This window comes from Astatotilapia calliptera, chromosome 15 (genome assembly GCF_900246225.1).
Source record: "Astatotilapia calliptera chromosome 15, fAstCal1.2, whole genome shotgun sequence".
NCBI classification, from domain to species: domain Eukaryota; kingdom Metazoa; phylum Chordata; class Actinopteri; order Cichliformes; family Cichlidae; genus Astatotilapia; species Astatotilapia calliptera.
In genome coordinates this window covers 5,864,671-5,884,137 of record NC_039316.1, presented here as the reverse complement: position 1 = coordinate 5,884,137, position 19,467 = coordinate 5,864,671, and the positions used below count along the sequence as shown (strand labels likewise).

The window sequence follows — 19,467 nt, the reverse complement described above, 5'->3', positions numbered from 1 at the left end:
ATATATCATCATATATATATATATCTTGTTAAAACCCAATGTATTTTTTAAAATCTGAGTAAATGACATGTAAACAAGTAAATGTCATGTCAATGACTACTTTCTCGCCTGTTATTGTGGGACAAATGCCATTTGTAGTTCGAAATTAACCAGCAGGGGGCGAAAAGGGCCAAAGGATCCAGTTTTTTTAAGCTCCTAACTGTAAATATTCAGGTATTATATATGGAAGCCTTTTTCCGCCTCTGAAAAAAAGAAAAGAATAAAACAAATGCAGTTTGAAAGTCAATATTTTGGGTTTGCGTTTGTATCTCGAAATTTGGACATTCTGACATAGGTAACTCAAAATTGAGAGACAATAATGTGGCATTTCAACTTAGCTCTGCATGGCAATTGTATTTATGTATCTATTTTTATTTTTTTTACTTTTTGCTAAGGTGAAAACAAGCTTCCGTAATCATGAAAGAATTGCATGTCTCAATATAGACCCGATATTTCAAATTCCAATTCAAAGGTGCTTTATTAGCATGAAAGTCTCTAACACAATATTGCCAAAAAAGTCAAAGTACAATTTAACAAAATGATCACAATTTATTTAATGAAAATGTATTTAACGAGATCTTCCCCTTTTCATAACCGGTGTTTATTGTCAGTCATTGTGACCTGTTTCTTTTTTCCCCCCTTTTTTGAATTTCAGCAGCTATGCCAATAGTTTTCATATTGCTTTTAGTTTAAAATAATAATTTCACTTGGACTTGCACTTAAATGTTGAGCACTGTGGGCTCACATAAAATATTGTAGTTTGAGCCCACTCCACGTGTACTTATTACTACTCAAAATAGCCATCTTTGTATTGAAATGGCCAACAACACCTAACTTAAATTATTCTAATTATTCTATTGTCTCCTCATGTTGATATCAAAGGTAGCCTCCTCCCAGAAGGTCTGACTCCAAACATTCTTTCATGACCTTTCAGAAATCACTGAAGACAAATAAAATACAATCCTGTTTCCAAAAAGTTGGAATGCTTTGTAAACTATAGCCATAGAAAAAGTAATGGTTGAATTGATTGGTACAGAATTGAAATTATTGATCTGATAGTACAAAGAAAATGAAGAAACACAAGTATTGCCTTTTTTAATGCATGCTCACTTTGAATTTGATAACAGTGAAATAAATCTGCTTATGACTCGTCACACTAGAGGTCAGTAATGTCATGGAGTCTCGGTATGAGGGTGTAAAAAGAGGAGAGGCTGCTTCAATGAACATAGGATGGGACCTTGGCAAAGGCACCACAAATACTTAATGATATGCACAGGTAATGGGAGCAGCGCACCTTGATTAATTCAGCAGGACTATGTTAAACCACACATTGACACAGAACTATTTAGCAATTGAAATGAAGCAAGTATGGAGAAGCTCTTTTTTCATTATACACAACAAATTTTAAGAGTGAAGGCGTCCCCGTCTCAGCATGATTCAAATTCAGAATGAGTACATGTATAATTTTGAAGTCACATTTCTATTATTCATTTATTTTGAAATTTTAATTATTTTCATTCCTTGTGTTCCATTTATTCTAGTATTTTATTTACAGTGTGCCAACTCTCTTGGAAACAGAGACCTTCACGAATGCTTTGCCACATTGGTGACTTCGGGGTCGAGTTGTGCCGAGCTGTTTAAGGATGGGAGAGTAGCAGAGTGGATTTCTAAGCATCTCACAGGTTCCTAAGTTTCCTGCCCCACCAAACGGCGATGGACCATTCTTATTGTTTTTGTTTTTTTTTTCAAAACCCTGAATGCTTTATTGAAAATATGCATACATAACACTTTCCCTACACAACAATACAAAACAGTACAATCACTTTTGTAAATAACACATTGAACGTAAATCCACACATTTCCCCTTCCCGCCCAAACCCAAGGAACTTAGAGATGCTACTGTAAGCCCTTAGTATCCCCCACCCACCACCTCTACCTCTGAGAAATAAGACAGTTAAATCAGAAACAAGTCCCTTGGTAAACCCAAGACAAAAGAACAGAGCAGACACCAGGTTGCATACAGACATAGCATTTGCCACCAGCAGGTGAACGATGGGTTTTACTGGAACTCTTATTCGGGGTCTTGGTGTGTACCATTTGTCTCAAGTCTTCTGAAATGATGCGGGGCGTGGAAGAGGAGTCCATTCTATGGTCTAGGAGTCAAGATAGAGGTTTTCAATGTGTGAATATCAGATCAACACATACACAAGTGCCTCAAGTAAATTTGGCTTTGATGTGGGGTCAGAGAAGTAGCCACTGCCAATCTACAACGGCACGCCGAGAGGGATGATCGGTCGCGTACACAGACATGCGATAAAACAAGATTTTCACATGAAGGAAACTCTTTAAAGGCGAGGGGTGGATAGATCAAACCTGATTTGATTGTAGGTAACACACTTCCTACGACTCTTCTCACTCCTAGGTGCATGAGTGTTACTGTGCATATTATTTTATTTTTTGTGATAGTGGTAGAAAATATGCAACTGAATACAGATGAACAAAATATATTTAAAACATAAAAGAGTTAAAAAGGGTTATAAAGATTACAACAAAAACAAAAAGGACTCCAAATGTCTGGTTATACTTTAATATGATCATACAGAAAAAGAGATCAACCAAAAAATGATATATGAACAACAAAAAAAAAGAAAAAAAAAAAAAAAGTAACAAAAAAGTCCAATAAAAACAGACAGAAAAGCACTGTTTTGAAACATTTCACTGTATATCAGTCTGCAGCAAATAGTCATTACATACCCTCGAAAAGGGAGGAAGAAAGCTTTGAATGGTGCACTGACCACTGAAAAACTTGGCTGGAGAGTGAAGTGGGGTGCAGGGGTTAATGCTGAATTCTCTCTAAGCTCGACAGCGGTACCCTCGAGAAGAGGCTGCTACGCCTTTTGAGAGTGAGGGTGAGCTTTCAAAAAGTCAAAGACAAGCCACTGCTTTTTAGATGCATAGAGGCATAGTAAGGGCTTGCTTCCTGTAAGCAATCTCCTATGTAGGTTACGTCTTCACCAATGTAACATTTTACGTTTTAGGCTGGGAACTTCATGGATTTATGCCATTGCTGTATGTGCAAGAGAGCAGAAAAGACTACTCAAAGTGCAGTTTGGGGGAGGGGGGGGTGCTGCCGTACATAGTGAAGGTTTGTGTGCAACTGTATAAACAGGAAGGCAGTCTGTGTGCGTTCCTAGGATTGCAACAATACTCCCTAACTGTGCGCTCGAAGCGTGGATCTGGGTACTGGTGCCTCTCCTCTCTGGGGCTGTCCTACTACACGTCCATTAATTACAATCATTAACTTCTCATAAGAAATTACTCTTTGCTAATAACAACACTTTACAGCTTTTTGGAAACATGTCTCGCTCGAATTGCTCTTTTGAAATTTCCTTTTCCTCCCCAAACCCACAAAAAGCAGATGTCACTGGTTCAGTGTCGCTTAAATGCCACGTGGTAGGGAGAAAAATAAAAGAGAAAAAAAAATCTGAATGTAAAAATTAAAGCCCCAGATTAAAAAAAACAAAACAAACAAAATGACTTTCTTTTACAAAATGGCTCTCAAGTATTCTTTGTTCCACAGATAGAGGTCCCTATGGGGCTTTGGATAACTCAGAACTGGTTTTAAAATCCTCTTTACAATTTTAACATGGGATTAGGAGAATTGGAGAGAGGGTGGGGGTGGGGGATTATCTGCTGGTGCGAATTGAACACACATGCATGCATGCGCGCGCACACACACACACACACACACACACACACACACACACACACACACACACACACACACGCCAATTAAATCTGCACTCAGTAACGTCAGCTCTCATACTAATGTGTGCATGCATAATCGCTCATTCACTCTCACACTCACACTCACAGAGGAGGAACAGCAGTCACTGATGTGCATTAAAAGTTGCACTTTTCACATCTGAAAGCATGTCTCTTGAGAAAGGTCAAAGTGTATGTCTTGATAGTGGAAACGCCACCTTATCAACAACGAAAGACCCACCCCTCCCTTCTCCCAGATGATATGTGAACTGTGAGTTCCTCTGTCCTCCTCTTAGGCAGATGTAATGGAGTTGTGCGGTAGCTAGCTCGACAGACTGTGTGTGTGTGTGTGTGTGTGTGGGGGGGGGGGGGGGGGGGGGGGTACTGTCAGTTGGAAACAGAACAGCAACTGTCCTTTAGCAGTTAAATTAAGGAATAAAAAGATTTTATTTTCCTAATGTTGAGAAACAAAAAGTGGAATCTTCACACTAAAGCTTTCCAAGGGCACTACTTGCTAAGATTCACCTCTTAAATGAGAATAAACCCTATGACTATCATAAAAAAATCCAACATTTAGCATAGCCTTTTTTTTTGTCTGTGTTTCAGCTGGTCAGTCAATGTTTCCACTGTGGACTTTCAGCCTTTGTCCAAAAGATTGAATGTTAATATAGCAAGAAAGAGGGGGAGAGGAAAACATACATACAGAATAGTTGCTATATCCCACCTCTATGCACCATCCTCCCCCAGCAAGACCCCACCCCAAGTCCATGGAGACATTATACAGGTAACGTGAGAGACAGACAGGCACACAGATGTAGTCCAGTGAGCAGACGGCTGATCTGCGGTGTCTGTCTGGAGGCATCACAGGGACTTGATGTGCTCCAAGCTCCAGGTGGCGGTGGGTTTCCTGGGAAACTTGTGAGGACCTGGCATGGCTGGTGACCACGCAAGGACATGGAGGAAGAAGGGTTTGCTTGGAAGAGGAGAACAGCCATTACAGCTCTCCAGGGAGTATCCCGCTGGGCGCCGACTCATTTATCAGGCCTTTAGGTCAGAATTGGATTTCGGATGAAGACGAGTTTTCGGTCAGTCTTCACACTCGCTATTTTTTTCTAGGCCAGTGAGGAGACAATTTTCTTCCGTATGTTTTCTCTTTTTTTGTTGGTTATTCTTCTCTTGCAATATGTGGATGCTGGGTTTTCTTCGCCCATGAATATTGTGTTTTACTGTGGGATGTTGTTTGTTGTTAGAGACACGGTTTCTGCTCTATTAGTGACCATCAACTGTCCATGTGACTGCAGTTTTCTGAGAAGGAAATAAACATTTAGTAGATCAAAATGGTGATTTGAGGAGAATTTTAGCATAAATCAACATGAACAAAAACAAAAATAAAATAAAATCATGTTATAACCAACAGTTATAACTACCGTTGAGCCCATCTGCCTCTTGTGATTCGAGGAAGGGTGCAGGGCCCCAGATGCGTACTGTGCCGTCATCGGAGGCAGAAGCCATGAGGCTTGGGATGGCCGGGTTCCAGCTCACACAGTTAACGGTGCGCGTGTGGCCTGTGAGCTCAGCGATAGGAAGTTCACCACGCCGATGCCAGATGTATACTTTGTGGTCTGTGGCAACAGATAAAGAAAGCAATAAAACAGGTGGAAGAAAACAGGGTTCGAATTGTAGGGGAATTAATGTAAAAGACAACACCGATCGGAATTTAGAAAGTTTAAAGAAACTGAATGAAAGGAAGAAACATTTCACCATATTTCACAAGGAAATATGGGGAAAGGGTGCAGAGGAATGAAATACAGCAAAGGATCTGGGCTGGCTGGGAATTGGCTGCTAAGGGCTTTAACCATCCTAATTAAGGCATTTAAGTTACTTTTCACAAATTAGTCACTACTATAATGGTGATCAGAAGTCATGCAGAGCTACACGCAGAAAGGACACTGGACCAGAAAACATTACACTGAAAGAAGACTCATACAAACATAGTGAAAACGTGGCCATTTATTCCCACAGCACTCTGACTGTACCTTCGCTGCCACTGGCAATGAAGTCTTCGTTGTGTCCTCCAAAGCAGGAGTGGATTGTGTAGAAGCCCTGGGTAACACCTTGGTACTTCCTTACCAGCACCCGGTCCTGAAGGTCCCACAGGTGCACTCCCTACAAAAAGGTGTAGACCAACATACTGTAACTACTGAAGGATACTTTACACAGTTTAGCAAAACAAAGCAGCCATGCATTTTAGCAGGACTGATGCTGTAAAGAGCCTGAATTGATCAGTAGCTTACCTGAGTTGCTACATTTAACAAAGCTAATCTTCCGTTCTTTGAAACAGTAAAAGACATGATAGGGTGGTCCTCCTGAACTCTGTAAAGGACATGTGAACAAGACAGCCAGTCAGGCACTGTGATGTGTGATGTAACTGATAAGTATAACGTGATATTTTAGAGCAAATACTACAGACAGCTGTAGAGTTCCTAAAATTCGGGAAGAGTTTGTTGTGGTATTCATCCGTTTTAAAGTGAAACCATAGCTATAAAAGGAGCACTGCTCGGCATCAGAAGAGATCAACTCCAGCAACTACCATGATTAGCGATTCATTACACCTGGATTAGCCCCTTGAGAAAAATGGCACATGTCAACAATATTTCATGTAGGTATACAACAGTGCAGGGGTGAGGAGCGCTGACACATACATGTTTCTGTCCGTAAGGTCCTCAAAGTTGTATCCCCGGATACGCTGGTGGGTGTCTGAGGCCAGCACTATCCTGCCATCGTTCAGGCACCACAGGCACTGCACTCTCACACCCTCCCAGGAGTCTAACAAGTTGCCATCCAGGTCCTGAAATACACACATCAGAGAAGAGAAACACTGAAACAGCATAGTATGGCAATCATACTAAACTCTTACTCCCATTGGACGCTTACGAGGGGAAGCACTTGTTTCTCTGTTGTGAAGTGGTTTAAGTGGTTTCTGTCATATTTCAGGCCTGCTTCCAGGACAAAATGACCGATTGTGAAACAGAAGTTAGTGGGGATGATCAGCTTACGAGGGGAAACCTTTGGGAAAAATCCCAAACTTATTCCAATGGTCAAACCACATCTTTATTCATATATATCAAGGTGTCAAAACTCTTCATTAAAAGGTACAGGGAACCACCCTGGGAGGGGAAAGACCTGCTTAGTCACAAAGCACACACAGATAGCTGTAGATCAACTGTGAAAAACATATTTTTATGGGCTCTTTCAGTAAGTTGGATAGAAAATCACAATACTGAAAGAGCCTATGATTGTTTGAAAACCTGATTAAGGTTATCCCAGCATTTCAATAGACGTTTAACAGCTGCTAACACAACCAAATCTCTTTTCCTTTTCTCTCTTCCCCAGCACGCCATTATGAAAACATGCCAGGAATTCAGCACTGATTAACAGAAGCAATGATAACAAGATAAGATATGCTTTATTTAGCACCAAACGTGGAAAAATTGTTACAGCAGTTAAAACTTAAGTTAAATTCAACAAAAATTCAACAAAAATATAACAAAATAGCTGAGATGACTAATTAATTATTTTTAAGAAAAAAAAAAAAAAAGGTGAAAAATTTGACGAAAGCACACAAACTAAAAACAACTGTGCATTAGACATAGAGAGAGAATAAAAAAATAATTAACTTACACACTGATAAAACTGTCCCCTTTGTCCTCCAGTGACAAAGCGCTTGCCATCAGGGTTCCAGGCCACGCTGGTCAGACTATCTTCATGGGACTGGGACATTTTGGTCCGCAGCTCCCCCGTCTGGTGAAGAGGGGGGATTGACAGACCGAGTGCAAATCAAGAGGAGAGAAAATGGGGGAAGGGAGACAGCGAGAAGAAATATAAAGCAAGAGTGGGGGAGGGTTGAGTAACAGGAAAGGAAACAGAAGGGGATCCGTGAAGCGGAGAGGTCACTGGGTACACACAGCACACTACAGAGTATCTAAGGCAGGTTATCCAGCACACGTTTCCTCATTTTGAAAAAGAAAGATTTTGAGATTCACCAATGTATGCTTTTCTACACAACTGTACTATTATGTTCTCTGCTGTTTGAAGAGGTAATATAGCATTAAAGTTAACAAGTGAAGCCACCGTGCATCAACCTTACCTGAACATTCCAGAGCCAGAGCTCGGAGCAGTCATCCGGTCCGCAGGCGATCAGGTAGGTGTCATCGGGACTCCAGGCTAAGTAGGAGACGCCGTATGCATGACCCTCCAGGGTTCGCAGCAGCTTCAGCTGGTGGGTCTCCTACACAGATAGTAAGAGGACAAAGAAAAACCCTGAGACACAATATGGACTGGGCCCTTATTTGTGGAAATTAAAAAAAACAACAAGAAAAAAAAACAAATTGTCAAGAGATTTTAAAGTCTGAAATTAAAATACTAATAAAAAAAACCCCAAAACTTACTGGGTCCACTTGCCAAATTATGACAGTAGTGTCTTTGGAGCCAGTGGCTAGCTTGGTGCCATCATTTGAGAATTTGCAGAACCACACCTCATTACAATGCTCAGTCAGAATCTGTTGAGTGTAACATGGGAACTGCTTCCTGTAACACACACACACAAGATGAAAAATTTAAAATCTTAATTCAGTCATCCATTTAACCCAGGTCCAGGTGGCCGGGGCAGCCGTCTAAGCCTTAATCACCTCGGTTGTCTCCTTTCACTGCACAGAGGCAGCAGCTCTACTTTGAGCCCCTCATGCAAAGCAGAGCTCCCACCAGCTCTACAGCCCACCTAAAAGAAAAACACTTGGCATGTTGCCCATCACTTTGTAGCTAACAGTTGGTATCGCTAATCCTTACACTTGTAAGGACACCTTTTGAAAGAATGTTGGTTCTGTTCCTTGTATTCTTAATCCTTTAGTTGCTACCCACAGCTGGTGCCCACTGGTGAGGGTAAGATCTACCAGAAAGTCATCAACTTTGGGCTAAGCCCTCTCTTCACCACACAAAGCAGTCACAGTGCCCAGATCACTACAGTTTCTGATTGATCTTTCTATCCATTCCACCCTTGCCCCACTCATGAAGAAGCCTGCAAAGTTCTTGAACTGTTCTACTAAATGGAGCGAGTCCCCTAAAGGATTTGGTCATATGCATTTTCCCAGGTCCATAATATGCATGTAGATTTATGGGGAAAACTCCAACACACCCTGTACTATTCCCTGAGATCGACAGTTGGCCCAGTTTCCATATTCCTCTTTCCGAACTGGAGTTTGAACTAATGCTTAGACTCTCCTCGCCAGCACCACTGCACTGAACTGTGATCCTCTGAAGATGTAACACACCCACTGCTCGCCCTTTATAAAGAGGTCAATCCTCAGTCTGCCAATCCAAAGGCACCATTGGTGACTTTTGTGCATTGTTCCAAGGGTGTGTGAACAAAGACAGAGCAACCAGAGCCTTAAAGAACTTGAATTTCATCTTCCCTTCATTGTGTCAGTTAAAGCAATCGATTTTAGATGAGCCACAGCAGTAAAACCACTGACCGGTTGTGAACAACAGTGATTATCTGCTGGAAAATCCTGGATTTATCCTGGATATTGCTTTGACATGTACCATCTACTTAAACATTGGTGCACACTAAACACCCCACTCCCCCAACCTATCAACTTCACCCTATCTCACACTACAAAAGACTTAAAGGATCCTTTGCCAGTGTCAACGTTCCAGACACCAGAGGACACCCCCAGAGGCTGCATGTCCATTCCCTGATGAGCTACAGGTGTTTGGGGCATTACAATACACAGCAAATAAATAGGAGAAAGAAAATGCGACAGGTTAAAATATACGAAGCATCAAGGTACAAAAGAAAAGAAGTAGTGGAGACATAGTAGTGGAGTATGTCATTAAAGAGAAAAATCAGCTGACTTCCACTCCAAAAACAACATTTAGAATCACAAGGAGCTCCAACATTTTGGTTTTATAACAACAAGAGTAAAATATTACAGTTTTATAATTTAGCAAAGTCTGGCGTCTCGGAGACAGTGCAACATGCTAGCTTTGCAGTACCAACCTGCTGCAGACGTGATCAAGGAGGAGAGAGACCGAGTCCAGGTTATTGTCCAGCTTGGTGTTATGATAAAGGCAGCGGTCCCTCTGCAGCTCCACTGCTTGCCGGAGCAGGGTGTGCAGTCGACGAGGGGGCAGCATCACAGAAGGAGGCAGGTATGCTACAAATAGAGAGGAAAAAACGGATCATAGAGATTCACAGCTGTACATGGAATATGCCCACACACACACACACACAAAAATAAGACAACATCTGTTAGCTGTACAGGGTCAGTTATGGAAATGCCTCCTCACTTTGTAGTTTATCCAGCAGCCTGCAGCGTGAAGCCGTGCCCTTGCCCTCCCACTCTGCCTTGGCCCTAAGATCCTCAGCATGGCTACACATTAGGTACCTGAAACAACATACAAGAACGCAGTTTAAGCAAAAAACACACTGAGAGGACATCATAACATCCATGAAGGATTATTACCACTTTAAAAAGACATCTTATCACCAGGAAGTAAACAGGAGCTTAAAATAGTGATAAGAATGGCCGTAAACTACAACCACTGACAATTAAATACAGATTTTAACTTAGACTAAATTTAGCAAACTTTCTGATGTGGTAAATAAAGCATCCTGAAGGGTCTAAGATGAACTTGTTACATTCAGGTATTTGATTTTTTTTTTTTTTTTTTTTTAAAAAGAGCTGACTAACATTTGCAGATCAAGCAAAAAGATCCATGATTGTTTTATTACTGGAGATAAAACAGTAAGCGTGACAAGAACTGCACTGTGAAAATTACTACTAAAATCATTTACCATATAGACGTTTTACAGTGAATTCAACAGCTTAAGCTTCATTAATTATCATAATGTAAGACAATTTAATATTCCCTTAATTATTAGCAAACAATATTTATACAGGTGCAGATTTTGGTACAAGTAAATCACCAAACAGGCGTACCATTAGCATCTACAGGACTCTCCAATAGCTATATGGGTGGTTAGTAGGTGTGTATTTGTGCAGACAGGGTGAACATCCTGATGATGGCTATAAGCCAGAGGTAACATTAAACAGTACCCGCTGAGTACGTGGATGCGATCTGTGTTGTACTTGAGCGGCGTCAGCTCTCCCCGGAGGACCTGCAAAGCCTCCAAGACTTTTCCGTCCTCCAGGTACTCAAGGTACTTCTGCTGCAGCAGCAGGAACTTCATACGCTGAGTAGAAAGAAGAGAAGCACAGGTATAAAGAAGGTAATCTATAAACACAAAAACATACAGGAGGAAGAAATAAATAGTAAAGAACAGCAGCAACAGTACTCAATTCCAAACGTTCAATGCACCAAGTCTCCCATAGCTGCAAATATCAAAACAAATAAGGCTGGCGCCAGCTAACAAAGCCTTCATTCTAATTTTGGGAAAAGGTTCAAACATCAAACATTAAAGAGAATATATAATTGCATGATAGGATGCATCAATAAATGCAATACCCAGCAAGCAAAGATTTCTCAGGAAGAAAACATGACTGCCAGAGCCAGAAACCCCATCCAGTTTTTATAACTGAAAATAAGTTAGATTAAAAATATGAAACTATCTATAATAATAAATGAATAAAGACTCGCACAGAGGTGTTCCAAACTACAATAATATGTGTTCTGTGTTGCAAAGTACTTTTTAGGAATCTCATGTAGCTAAAGCCACATTATCACCCAAGAGCAGATGTCCCCATCCCATAGTAACATTCTTATCATAATATACAGATGAAAAAAAAAAAACTCATTTAGATATTAACATATACTGAAAATATCAGAAAAATACGCCAACAAAAATAAGATGTTTCCAGACCTTGTCCAACAATGGCATAAATTCTTATTAGCTCTTTATAACATTTTACAATCAAAGTCAAAAATAAGTGGCACCGATATATGCATCTGCACAGTGAAAATATGGAATACTAATAAATAAAATAAAAGAAACGGCTCAACAACAGATCTCTGTTCAAACCTTTTGGACTCAGATTGTAACATTTAACACTTATATGCTTCCCTCCATAACAGAAATGCATCTGCGTGACTACACCTTCAAAGAGGAAGCAATACTCATACACCTTGAAATACTTGGCAACATACATCATACTGGATTTCTAGCTGAGGAATAAAAAAGGCCTTTTGTGTGCTTCACCCTATCAAGCAATTATGCATTCTTTTTACTGAGTGACGTTTAAAGCTCACCTGGTTATCATTTATTGTTGTTTTGAATTACGTGGATAATGCCTTCAAGCTGAAACATGTTTCTTTTTTGTACCACAACAATGAAAACCATTTATCAGAGTGTACTGGCATTCTGTTTGTAAGGAGAAAATAAAAGAATGACAAATAAGCTTAAACTACTGCTTTGACACTGACAGGGAGTGATTTTAACCATATATATCAAGACAGCTAGTTTGCATAACTTTATCATAAAAAAGGATAAAGTACCACATTTTAAGGAAGCAAAAAAAACTAAACATTCCCATTTAGGATATATGACACTGATACAATAAAACTCAAATTAGTGGTAGAATATAATTATAAAAAAATCTATTTGTCATTATTAGAATATATTTACAAATATGCAGAGCACATATGGTAATATTAACATCACCATTTCTTTTATAGTGTTTACACATTGCTGCAGTTTAGCGATGTCATTTGCAGTGTTAAGCGCCTCCATCCTATCTCAGGTATGCAAGTACAGCAAGCACACTCACATCGACTACACAAAATCCACCCACATAACTCTGTAAATAAAGAGGGCAGAAACACACATCTCAGAGTTCTCCCCCTTAGGCCCGTGACACGAGCAAACTGTGCTCCAGAACTGTTGTGAATGTCATGTTGACTATGACAATGCTAATCTCAACTCAAGAACTAAAATGGCGTTATGAAGGGGAAAAAAAAACAAAACAAAACAAAAAACATTAAAAAGCTACATCCATTTTCACAATAACTCAGCAGGGAATGGCTGTTAGAAACCTTATGACACAGAGCAGCAGGCACTTGACTCTGAAGTATTTTTGGAGCTCATCTTGTTGCTAATTAGCATGCTAGCTAGGGATAATTAGTCTGAGCTGAGCCTCATTACCAAACTGATACTGTAAAGTATTTACTCTCATACTAATCTTCACAGGAATAAATGTTTGTGGATCAGTGGTATTCAATATTAAAGGCCCTGATAGATGTACTGTGTACTGCAGAAATACACAACTGCAGTCTTTTCTGTTAAATACTGTAGCTGACATGGATATGTTCTCAATGTGCTGTTAAATGTATACATATTTAATTCTTTTAAACCATGTTCTGTAATGGAAATTCTTGATCTCTCATATCTGCTCCCAATTATTGACTGACCTGGCAAAAACAAAGCTGTAGTAGCAAGAATCAAACCAAAACATAGCTTTTAAATCTATTAATAGTAATAATAATAATAATAATGGATTGCATTTATATAGCGCTTTTCGGGGCCCTCAAAGCGCTGTAGAATTCCACTATTCATTCACTCTCACATTCACACACTGGTGGATTATTAGTTATAATCAATGTAAAGACACTATGTAAAAAAAACCCCCAACAGCATTGCAATGTGGAGTCACACTCTGCTCAAAAACAGTATCCAGTACACTACTCTAAATCTAAATGTGGATTCGCTCCTTCTTGTGGCGCTGTCCACAACAGGAATCTGCTCTAAAAAAAAAAAAGAAAAAAAAAAGGAATCTGCTCTATAACTGTGTCATTCTGGAAAGTCCAGCTGTGCCTGCTAACTGACTGACTGTCATTCAGTCCAGTTCAGGTTTGGGCAAAGGGAGCTTACCACAATAGCATTGGGAGAATGCATCAATGCTCTCAGTTCGTTGAGATCATTCTCAGCCTGCACCGAAACAAAAGGAGGGTGACAGAGGGGAGAGAAAGAGGGAGAAATCGTTAGCTCAGCACTTTCCATGCATGCACAAGAAAAAAAAAAAACCCAAAAACTAATTATATAAACAGTGATACAGATTTTATGGTCACCTAATCTATAAGGCTTTGACAATGCAACTGTGCAGTGATCAAAATGTAAAGGTCAAATCTCAAACTACCAGCTACTTTTACCGTTTTGTAGATAACTTTATGGAATCAAAACAAATTGCTTGTGTATTAGTCTAATTTTGACCACAGGTGCTCTAAACCAATGTAGGGTCGTTACACCAGGAGATTCATTTCTACCGGCATTAACACTTTTATGGGTCTGCTGTAAAGTGCTGGATCAAGCGCTAATAAAATAAACTGGCAATTTAAAAGCCAATTACATAAAGACGCCTTAATAAGCATTTTACGTCACCTTTAAATTTCTGTTCATTCTACTCAGCCACAGAGGGTTGTCCTGCGGGCTTCAACATTAAAAATTAAACAAGTTCATGCTGCTGGGTTTGCATAACTGTGCCCCGTACAGACTGCTGTTTGAACTCACCTATGTTACCACCTGCTGCTTTCATAAACTTAGCTTTGGTTGATAATTAATATGAGACGAGACTGATCTGAAAAGATACTGTATGTATTCTAGCTCTGCGTTTTGAAGTGAAATTTCACTGTCACATATTCCATGTTGCCCAGAATATTTCCTATTATGTAGTCACTGTAAACAAATACTAACCTTGTCCCACTCTCCTTCCATGACATGGTTGCGGAACTTGGTAGCTGAGGAGTGTTCCAGTCTGCAGCCTGATTCCTGCATCAGCAGGTCCACCGTCTGACTGCAGAGACACAGGAGGAGAGTGGAGGAGAGGAAGTTATCCAGATATATAATGATGAGACATGTGAAAAGGAGAAAAAAATAAAATCAAGGGCAAATGTGGTTTTCCAGCTATTAACAGTCATACCTGAAAATGTGAGCTCAGTCAGCTGACAAGTTAGCCCATCATTATGTTAAGTGACATTTTTTAGGTAGGTTATAGACCTTTTTCCCCACTAGTCATTTATGTCATTATGCCAATACTTTATGGTGATGGCAAATAGTGTACTGGGTGACAAGACGATATTAATGTTTGTGGCCGACAGTAGGGAGAATATAATTTAATGGCTAACAATAACTGGGAGAAGCCGGTTGTGGGGCAGTTGTGTCACCCCAGCATTATTTGTGGACACCAACATGAATCAAGCTTCCACTGCGGTTGACATCACCCCCTTCGGCTCTGTCAACAGTGAACCATAACCATCTGTGCAAACACCATCCCTCTGCTAAACACACTCCACTCCCATAAAAGCTCCTGCAGAGATGTGTGTGCAAGATAATGCAAGTGAAATGGGTATGGGGGGGTGGCTGACACCTTCAGCATGATGACATCATTCTCAGGTATCAATGGAGTGGCGCAGCAGCTCTGTGTTGAGCCCGATTTCGATTGTATTTCCCTGGCTGAAATGTAGGGGCTCTGTTTCATACCAGGCAATTTCACCCCCCCCCCCCCCCCCCCCCCCAAAAAAAAAGAAAAGAAAAAAAACCCTCATAGTAAACACAGCAATGTCTTTTATAATGCCTATAATGCTATACTTTCTCAGCTGAACACTAGAAATCAAGCGACCCAACCACTGGCAGTTTGAAGATCACCATACACACGTTTCTTGGGAAAAAAACAAAACAAAAAAAACAACAAACCCTCATTTCTATAATTAGATTCAAACCAACGTTTCCATGTGAAACAGCTGGCACAAAGCGCATTCCTCAGCCGCCATGAAGCCATCCGATTCTGCTCAGTTCGGGAACAAATGTCGCCCACAGTATTGACTGCTGACTTTAAATAAATACACGCTCCAATACATGCACGTCACTGTTTGTGACTGGCTGATGACACATTGCTCGGACACAGCAACAAAGACGGAAAAAATAAAGGCAGGAGAGAAGTTCTAACATTCGTGAGATAGCTGTGTAAAATGGTGCCTGATTTGATGAAATAAATAGTTCCAAGGACCCATCAAGAAATGCAAAGAGTGCACTAGGAATACTAAAATAACCAGGTCATATTTCATAACCCATACCCGTTATTACAGTGTCTTTCAGCATTACAAGACTTCTCCATGTACCTCTCTAAAAAGAAACCCCAAATGAAAAAAAAAAACGTGCTGCATTTGCAGACGAGCTACAAAAAGAAGAAAGCCACCAGAGTAAAAAGCCGACGTTGAAAACCCCGTGCACTAACCTAACATTTTTCTCCGCAATTGCTTTTTGCGCAATAACCTCTCAAACGTAAAACTCACGTCGTGAACTCGATCATTCTGCTTAAGTACCTAATTAGGAAAACTGAACCGTCTCCATTTTATATAGCTGAAAAACCACAACAAATCTGCGATCCTTGTTTTGTGTGAACAAACGTTACTAATGTTAGATGATGTAATGCCTTTTATTCACTGCGAAATCTATAACATTTATTAATAGATCGTGACGTAACTGGCATTAAAAGGCTCCTACGAGTTATGGTGAACTCGTGAAACAGCTCTATGTTGAACTATGTTTTATCTTTCCGTGAACGTTTAATATCAAGACACAACACCTTAGCGCAGGCTACCGATGCTAGCTGTTATTGTGCAAGATGGACCCCTTCTTTCTACCAACTGCCGAGCTCACAGGCTAACTACCAACCCCATCCCCCCATGTTTGTGTCTGTCAAGCGCACTAATATCGCCTTTACCAGCTGCTATTTCGCAGTTTCACATAAAATCCAAGTTATACAGATTGCACTTCTTATGTTCGATGCTAAGGTTAACTGCCTTCGCGAGTTTTTCCTCGACTGACACACTGAATAAACTTACTTCAGTCCTAGTCCGTGGAGATGTTGCCCTATTAATCGTATGACATCTTCCTCCGCCTGCGTTAGTCGTTTCTTCTTTTTCAACGAGCCGACCTCCGAACTCGAGGCCGTAGAAGCAGCCGAAGTCCCCGTGCAAGGCCCTACTGAAGATCCATTACTGGTACCGACGTTATTACCGTTATCTGTGCTGGAGAGAAGGCCATTTGAGTGAGTTCCTCCGACCGAGGAGGACTCCCCGTTTTGTGCGCTGTTTAAGCAAGAGAGCTCCGAGGATTCTTGTCCTTGTCCAGCCCCGTTTGCCTGCATACTGCTGCTGAGGTTGTTGACAACACTTCGGTTAAAGTGGATGGCAGAGGTGGCTTGAGAGTATGCACCGCGTCCTAGGACAACTCCGGAAAGGCCTGTCAAAACTGCTGAAGCCCCGGGCTCTCCTGCTCCCTCCACCGCCGAGGCTCGGTGCTTCTTCCGCGGGGGCGGCGACGCTCCGCCGGTGTCCGAGTCGGAGGAGGAGGAAGCGGAGGCCAGAGTTTCCTCACCGAGAGCGGCCGTGGTTAGAAGCCGGCGAAGCTCCGGGTGGGAAATGAAGGTTAAGCTTCCAGATCTGAGGCCTCGTTGTCAGGCTTAGAGCGTACTGTCACTGTGGAAGCTCTATCAGTTAGCCCGTTTTGTTGTTGTTTCTCTCAAAACAGCTGCAGCTCTAATGGAGTCCTGACGCCCTGACGTAACCGGAAATTCCTACACTACCAGGCTTCCGGGTAGAATTATAATCCATGGGTGGTGCATGAGAACCTAGTTAGCATAATAATGATCAAAAAACAATAACATTTCATATTAAAGTTAATTTTAGTGCTCCAGAGACTTGAAGTGTAATATATCCGGAATTTTGAATTAGCGTAATGAGTAAATCTAGTGTAGCTAGTCTACTGATCACTAGCTAACACAGTGACAAAATAAGTAAATGAAAATGTGTCCTCGATATCTTCGTATCCAAGGCCTAAAGAATGGTATAAAAGTTAACTTCATCACTAAAATACTATACACGTAATCGCGTTAAGAATAAAAATAAATTAACATAAGTGTTCCCACTAAGGTCCATCTATGAGATTTAACTTAAGCTAAGACTATGGGAGACAAAAAAAAATGTGAATCAACCGCCATGTGTTATTTGTACTGTACTAATACGCTCTTTATTAGTTTGAATAACAACATAAGCCAACTATTTTCATTTAAACCTTACAGGAAAATTAGTTGACTTCGGCTGAACAAGGGTTTATTTTCTGGTATCTTCATAAGTGATTGAATTAATGAATCACTCAGTCAGAAGACTAGTAACCAGGCCCAAATAAACATGAACTTCCAAAGTGGATCAGTGTAAACTTGTTCTTTTGACTGCTCCCTTTAGGGTTGCCACAGCACAGATCTGCCTTCATCTCACCCTATTTCTCCTCTATCAAATCATCCCTCGACATGTCTTCCTTGGTTACATCCATGAATCTTCTCTGTGGGCTTCCTCTTTTGCTCGAGGCCTGGAAGCTCAATATTTAACACCCTTTGTACAGTATATCCACCAGCCCTCCTCTGCACATGTCCAAACCTTCTTGCCTCTTTAACTTTGTCTCCATACTATTCAACCTGAACTGTCTGATGTACCCATTTCAAATCTTGTCCTTTATGGTCAGTCCCAATGAAAATCTTAACATTAGATCAGACCAAATTAAAGAATGAAAATCAATTATATTAACCATGAGAATGTATTAACATGAGTGTATTATCAGACTAAATTAAACATGGCAGTACACTTATTTGGTACTTAAGCACTGTCTTGGACAAATGGTTTTGGCAAGCAGACCAGTTGATGTTGGATCCTGAAGTCAATCCCACAAGGCGGAATAATCAAGAAGTTTAATGCAAAAATGTTTTATTAACGCAGTATAATTGCAATGTGATTACCTTACATCATTTAAAAAAGAAACTCCAGTGCAAGATACATAAAAAAGAAAGGAAAAAGGAAAGTCATGTATTATTTATCTACTGAAAACTTGTAATTTACATACGTTTTGGCTAGGCAAACACCCGACCCTTTTTGAAAGAGTGCATACCGATAAAGATGTTGTATGCCTCAGAACTCTTCCATTCGTTTATTCAACATTAATATGAACTAGCTGATACCAGAAGCTTCTTCATGATCTTGTAGATGAGCAGCTTTGACCACTCTTACATGCTCAGTTCCTTCAGTACCTTTCTTGGTACCTTTTCTGTTATGTACTGCTTATTTCAAACCTCCACACAAAAATACAGTGGGATTCGCTTCTAGGTTCTGACTAACCCTACATTTATTCTTTGTGTGCTCTTTTCTTGTTTAGGATCATTATCCTGTAAAAAAAAAAAGTCCACATCTGCTTCAACCTAAGCTTTCAGACACATGGCCTCACATTACCTTCATGCGCCCTTTGATGCGAATTCATATTTGGATTGTTCATTATAAGCTGTGTGCTCCCAGAGGCAGTGAAATAAACCTAAGCCAGAACATTCTCGCCACAAATTGTATGAGGTTACATTGCCCCCCAAAATTGTCTTTGGTCTGGAAAAAAAAACAATCAAACCATGTTTACCGTTAGTGTAAGCAATGAACTCTATTTGTGCAGAAAAATTTATTCTAAAAGCCCTTGCCTTTGCATCTGTGTTCACCGACAAAATGTAGTTTTACTCTAAAATCCTCTTAGCCAAATTCAACCTTCCATGCAGCTTGATTTTATTCACTCTCTCCCTGATTGCAGAAAGATGCATTTTGACCCTTACAGTTACCTGTAGA

At 40.4% G+C, this 19,467-nt stretch overlaps 1 protein-coding gene across 1 annotated transcript; it reads right to left on the bottom strand.

Annotated features, from left to right (window-relative positions):
• Window positions 1–4,227: 4,227 nt before the first annotated feature.
• wdr26b (WD repeat domain 26b) lies at window positions 4,228–17,406 on the bottom strand. The gene is made up of 14 exons (XM_026194747.1): window positions 16,657–17,406; window positions 14,507–14,606; window positions 13,688–13,744; window positions 10,920–11,056; window positions 10,150–10,247; window positions 9,860–10,016; window positions 8,253–8,391; window positions 7,952–8,092; window positions 7,486–7,605; window positions 6,507–6,652; window positions 6,099–6,177; window positions 5,841–5,970; window positions 5,232–5,426; window positions 4,228–5,109 (listed from the first exon to the last, which is right to left on the bottom strand). Exons 1-14 carry the CDS (start codon window positions 16,959–16,961, stop codon window positions 5,084–5,086), a joined length of 1,830 nt encoding a protein of 609 aa, XP_026050532.1. The 5' UTR covers window positions 16,962–17,406; the 3' UTR covers window positions 4,228–5,083.
• Between the last annotated feature and the right edge of the window lie 2,061 nt (window positions 17,407–19,467).

What these genes read in the sequence shown, in the direction of transcription:
- wdr26b (XM_026194747.1), bottom strand. Translation starts at nt 16,961, where the DNA reads ATGCAGGCAAACGGGGCTGGACAAGGACAAGAATCCTCGGAGCTCTCT. An exon ending in CTCCACGGACTAGGACTGAA is followed by an intron (nt 14,607 to 16,656) that starts GTAAGTTTATTC and finishes GTGTCTCTGCAG; the next exon opens with TCAGACGGTGGACCTGCTGA. An exon ending in TGTTAAATGTAGCAACTCAG is followed by an intron (nt 5,971 to 6,098) that starts GTAAGCTACTGA and finishes ACCTTTTTGTAG; the next exon opens with GGAGTGCACCTGTGGGACCT.